This window comes from Myotis brandtii, unplaced genomic scaffold, assembly GCF_000412655.1.
Source record: "Myotis brandtii unplaced genomic scaffold, ASM41265v1 scaffold840, whole genome shotgun sequence".
Taxonomy (NCBI): domain Eukaryota; kingdom Metazoa; phylum Chordata; class Mammalia; order Chiroptera; family Vespertilionidae; genus Myotis; species Myotis brandtii.
The window spans coordinates 75,579-81,663 of record NW_005371411.1 but is presented as its reverse complement, the minus strand read 5'-3'; the positions used below and the strand labels follow the sequence as shown (position 1 = coordinate 81,663).

At 43.7% G+C, this 6,085-nt stretch overlaps 1 protein-coding gene across 1 annotated transcript in view; it reads left to right on the top strand.

Moving 5' to 3' along the window:
* The window catches only part of LOC102259099 (zinc finger protein 304), a 23,258-nt gene extending 17,747 nt beyond the window's left edge, over positions 1-5,511 (top strand). Inside the window, exon 4 of the mRNA XM_014532093.1 lies at positions 5,431-5,511. Coding sequence (XP_014387579.1) covers positions 5,431-5,511 — 81 coding nt within the window. The remainder of the gene's footprint in view (positions 1-5,430) is intronic.
* Positions 5,512-6,085: the final 574 nt, after the last annotated feature.

Sequence of the window (6,085 nt, the reverse complement as noted above, 5' to 3'; positions counted from 1 at the left end):
TTTCTCATGTGTGCTATTTGGTGAGCCCTGACATAGAGATAAAGCTGTGAAACCGTCACATGTGAAATAAACCCACCTGTAACTCATACCCAGGGTGGGGCACTAATGGGCTTACAGTTTTAAGTTCAGAAAACACACAGATTATTCTTTTAAAAATATCTTAGAAAATACTTTTATTCTGTTTTGGGGGAGGGAAAGTGAAGCAAGGGGAATAGAGAGATAAACATTGATCTTCTGCGTCCTTCACGCCCCCTACTGGGGATCCATTTGGGGATGTGCACTGATCTGGAATCAAACCAGAGGCCTTTCATTAAATGGGATGACACCTAACCAGCTGAGGACCCTGGATGAGGCAGAGTTTATTCCTGTATTATTGTTATTAATTAATGTATTATTTTCCATAGCAACCACTCTAAACCTACTTTTTGCCTCATCCTATATTTTCCTAATACCCTGTTATAATCTCTCTTTCTGCATTTCTTGGTCCTCCATGTAGTCATGGATTTTCCTTTTTTTTTTTTTTTTTTTTACAATAGAATCACTCATATTGTTCCTAATTTTATAGGCACTATTTGATGTGTTCTCTTTAAAAAATTCTGGTTTCCTCCATGCTATGCTGTTATTTTGAGATTCAACACAAATGCTTATGTGAAAAGTTTATTTAATTCTGAATAGTACTATGTTCTGTAAATAATCACTTTATCTATTGATCTGTCTATGTTTTTTGTTATTTCCTGGCTTAGGGTATTATAAATAAATATTATGGGAATATTTGCACTCAGTTCTCTATATAGACATATGTTCTACCTATCAAAATGTTGTGTAGATTAATGTTTTACATTTAAGATATGAAAAACTGTGAGCCAATGTGGTCATTCCCTTTGCCTTCCCTCTACCCCACAGTATATAAAAATTCCAGTTTTTCTGCTACCCTGAAAGGACATACAATGGTTAACCTTTTCAAACAGTAACCCTGGGAAATGCATATATTGGTAACTCACTTTCATTGTAATTCCATCCAACTAAGAATTTTTTAAGTTGAACAGTTTTTCATACATTTCTTTGCACTGTCTTTATCTGCTTTGTTAAAATGTCTGCTGATAATCCTTTTCAAATTGCTTAAATAAATTTATTATTTTAACTGAAAGAAGACTGTGAGGATGTAAGACATGTGCTTAAATTTTCCTCATTCCTCAGTGACTCAAGTGACTCTTTGCTGTATGGAATCATCAGTTTTGAATCCAGGAAGGAAAATTGTTTTACTCAGTTTTAATGTTATGTACAACTGAAGTCAACTTATACCATATACTTATACATTTAATCTGCATTGTGAATATTCAGAGCCACTCTTATTTAAGTCTAAGCATTCATTAATATATTAAGTAATATGGAGGTTTATAGCATTTGTCTATTTCCTGGTGTAAATACTCTCATCGAGGTCAGTTTTAAATTGCCAAAATGATAACACTGATCATGGACATGATACAATATTTCAGTAGCACATCATTGTATTTTATTTCCAACACACTGATACAGTAGCAGCAAATATGCTACAGAACTTTCCTAATAACAGTAAAATTATTGGGATCCTCAAGTTTTAAACCTTTCTTAAAATTTGATTTAAGTACAATTGATTTAAATCATACATTCAGAAATATTTTAATTGATTTCAGGGAAGAAGGGGGAGGAAGAGACAAAACCATCAATGATGAGAGAGAATCACTGGTAGGCTGCATCCTGTACCTCCATTCTCCCTGGGAAATGAGCCTGCATTCCATTTATGTGTCCTGACCATGGACAGAACCATGACCTTCTGGTTCATAGGTCAATGATCAACCACTGAGCCACACCAGCTGGGCTATAATATTTAAAATTTTTTATTATTTTTAAATATATTTTATTGATTTTTTTACAGAGCGGAAGGCGAGGGATAGAGAGTTAAAAACATCGATGGATCAGCTGCCTCCTGCACACCCACTACTGGGGATGGACCCACAACCAAGGTACATGCCCTTGACCTGAAATGAATCTGGGACCTTTCAGTCTGCAAGCCTTCGCTCTCTCCACTGAGCGAAACCAGTTAGGCTGTAATTTTTATCATTGATAGTATTACAGATGTCTCCCATTCCCCCCTGTATACATATTCTTTGGTGCATCTATTCCATACCTGCCCTTCCCCTCCCCTCAGAGATCTGTCAGTATGAACCAGTTAAACAGACCTCCAGTCCCATCCTGTCCTCCAGCACCACTAGTGGGGCCTCAACACCAATACTCACCAGGGTCATTGGCTGAGATGGGACTTCCCCTGAGTCATTGCAAAAACTACATTACCCAGAAAGCACTGCACCAGAGCCAGCCAGGTAAGGAGCATTTTGGTGCCCTCACATCCGGTTAGGGCGGGACTTCCTGTGTCCTCCTCCTGGCGGTCATTTTGAACTCTTCTGTGGGTGCACAGACTCACAGGCTTCAGCGCTTGGTGGCGAGTAGGAGGCCGTGTTGGAGGCGGCGCTGGGCAGGGTGTGTCTGAGGCTTGTTGACCCCAAACCGGCGGGATTGGGGCGTCCGTGCCTCCCCGACTCCTCTCCGCTGACAGAGTTCACTCAGCGTCACCCCATTGAACCCTCCAGCCTCTGTTCCCGGCGCCGCTCGGGTCCCGCAGCCCAGGGCGCAGCGTCCAGCACAGTGAGTCCTCGTGGGGGACCCGGGGTGTGAGGGGGCAGGAGGGCGACGGGCTGCGGTGCCGCCGGGTGAGGCCGTGGGGGGGACTGAGCCGGGAGGTGGGGACACCCAGGCCGGTTTGTGTCTTAAGGCGACAAAGAGGACGAGAGGCGGTTCCCGGGAGGAGTTTTACTTTCTTGCTCAGGGCGACGGGGCTGTGGGTGGTTGTGAACAGCAGAGGGATGAGGCCTGAGATGCGGGTCTAAACGTTCCCTAAACGCCCAGAGGAGGAGCCGCCTCCAGGAGTGAGGGCGGCAGTGAGGGCGGGAGGAGGGGCTGTGAACACAGCGACCCAGCAGGAGGCGCCCTGAGGACCAGCCCTGAGGGAGGCGGCATCTCCGCAGCGCTGGACCTCAGGCCTGAGCCCCTGGGTCCTGGCGGTGGATGCCAGGCCCTCAGCAGCCATTTATTTCCCACAGGTTCCTGCAGGTGCGAGCCGCTGAGGGAACTGGGCTGTGGGGCTATGTCAGGGCCTCACACTATCGTGGCCTCTGAGATAGTGGGGTCCTGGGGCTGTCCAGCCCCTCTTCTCGGGGGACCTTGGACCTGGGGACCTTGAAGGGACACCAAGCCCAGAACCCTAAGTCCAGGTCAAGAGTCATATGAGTGGCACCTGATTTTGGCAGCCAGTGGAATTGTGTGTGACAGGTCCTTCCATGCATGGGTTCCAGAATGTGCAAAGGCTTGAAGTGAAGACTAAACTGATTCAGGGACGAACAGGGGTCCATTTTTTAAAAATAGGAACTGGAAACAGGGACAGGAATCAAGTGCAGAGGAGTTTTGTGACCACTTGGGTTTCTCTTCTGCTGGTGATGGGTCAGTAGAGCAGGTGATCTGTCCCAGGTCTCATTAGACTCCCTGTGGCTGCAGCATGATGCACAATATGGGTGTGAGGACGGTGGTAGGACGTCCAGGACGGAAGCTCCTGTGATAGTGTTGGTTAGTGTGATGGTAACTGGAGCACAGTGGTGGTTGTGGATGTGGGAGAAGCAGTTGCATTATGGATCAGGGTTTTAGGTGTGGCCACCTGGATTTTCTCTTTTGGTGATTGGAGAGAGAGATAAAGGTTTGGATTTAATACCTGATGGTATGAAAGCACCATCAACTGACATGGAGAAATTCATAGTGGGAAAAGTAATGTCCATGGGGAATATAAAATCTTTTATTTTTTCCTATTAGGGTATGAGATATTTCCGAGGCCAGTTCATGACCATCTGGAACTCTGAGGAGTACTTTAAGATGAGACTACTTAAAAAAATAGTAAAGTGTACGGACCTAGGAGGAGTTGTAGGTTACTTTTTTTTTTTATTGGAGGTAGAAGAGTAATTCAAAAGAGGTGAAACTGTGGCTGGTGCATATTTACTTCTTTTTTTAATTGATTTCAGAGAGGAAGGGAGAGAGGGAGATAGAAACATCCAGTTTGGTTGATTTGCTTATGGGCAGGAGTGGGCATCTGTGAGACTCACTGGCCATGGGGTAGAGGACCATAGGCAGTGGGACTTGAGTACTGAGGGCTGTGAGTGGAGAAGGGGCATCAAGTGCAGCACCAGTAGAGGTGGGCTCTGGATAACTGAGATCTGATGTGGTTCTCAATAGGTGAGGTGGAAGAAAAAAAACAATCTGGGAGCGAGGCCTTCATAGCAGAACTGAAGGCCGTGTCTTGGGTGTGGGCATTCAGAGTCAGAATAGTACTTGATACTGTTTGAACTTGCCACGCATTCTCTGGAACACACATGCTGAGTAATGACTAAGACCAAAGAGATGTCTATGGGAGCTGGGGCTACGGGAGTGCACGTGTGAGAGAGGTGTGGGAGAAGGAGTGATGTGCTCTTGGAGAGGGAGTATAAATTCATGGCCACAGATCCCTGATGTTGACATAAGAGGGAATGAAGGTTGAGTCCATTTCTGCTGTTAACTGGATGATACAACATGGGGAATTGTAGGGTAATTCCTGAAAAGACAGGTGTTATGGCACTATATGCCAGGTCCAAAATTTAGGTATCATATAGGTGCACACCTACCTGTTGTTGTGGGGCTGTTACGGTGATCAATAGGAATGCAATAGCATACATCAGTGTCACCTGGACTTGAAAATGTCTACTGGGTTTTGGAAGAGAGAAGGTAAGAGAGAAATATATTACAGAGGAGGTGAGTTGGAATGTTGAAAAAAAGGTGATTAGAAAACAACCCCTCCTCTACATAGCTTATATGTGTTGTCTTTGAAGTTGTGACTCTGGGAATAAAGCTGTATGAGAGAAGTGTGATACAAAGAATTATGTGGAACAGGTGGCAAAAAGTGTTGGCCTCAGGACTCTAGAATTGGAATCAAAAGGGTGACGAGTGATGCTTGTTTTTCGGGGTCTTGGAGGCAGAATCTTCGGGACAACAAGGATATTGCTACACAAGACCAGTGTCAAATCAGTCACATCTGTCTTTACGGCCAACATTTATCTGTCCCCTGCATGGTGACACCCATTGCGTTGACCCTAAATGTGGGCCCCTGATAACAGGTATAATCAATCTGGGCATCTGTTTTATTGCTGTGGGAAGACACAGTATCAGTAGGAATATAAGAAGAGAGTGACTCTGATGGGTGAAAGGCCTGCTATTTTCTGTGATGTGGGAGTGGAGGGAGCAGATGGATATGGAGAGTGGGAAGTATGATAAAAGTAAAATGCTAGGCGAGAAACTGAACTCTCCCCATTACGACAGGATATGAACTTTGAGGATGTGGCCATTGGCTTCTCTCAGAAGGTGTGGGTCTCCTTGATGAGGCTCAGAGACTTATTTTAGCGATGTGATGCTTCAGCCTGCTGTAATGTCGGCCGCCATCTTGGATCTTTCATTCAGTTCTTTATATACATGTATGTTTTACTTAACTGTTACAGTGTAAGTGTGTGTTTTACTTTTGAAGATATGCAGAACTGTGATCTGCAATGGTCATTCCCTTTGACTTCCCAGACACACACAATAATGAAAATTCTGGTTTGTCGTGCTTTTTTTTTAATCCATGTGACCTCATGAGATGTTTTATATTTTTAAATTGTAGGCCCAAAAATCAGTATAGTGTTAACTTGTTTTGTTTTAAAACCATTTCCATAAGAAATATTTATGGTGAGCATTTCTTTATGCATTTATACACCCTGTTTTATCCCTTTGTTAAAAAATCTGGTCAAAAACTTGTGCAATTTTTAAAATGAAGTTAGAATTTAACCAATAGGAGGACTGTTCACCATCGAAGACATCTGTATTCACTTCACTCATTCCTTAAAGACACAACTGATTTCTTTGGAAGCCAAATTGTTTTGTTTTTTCAAGTTGTATCTTATGCACAATTTAATGGCCACTTGCATGATACACTTTTATT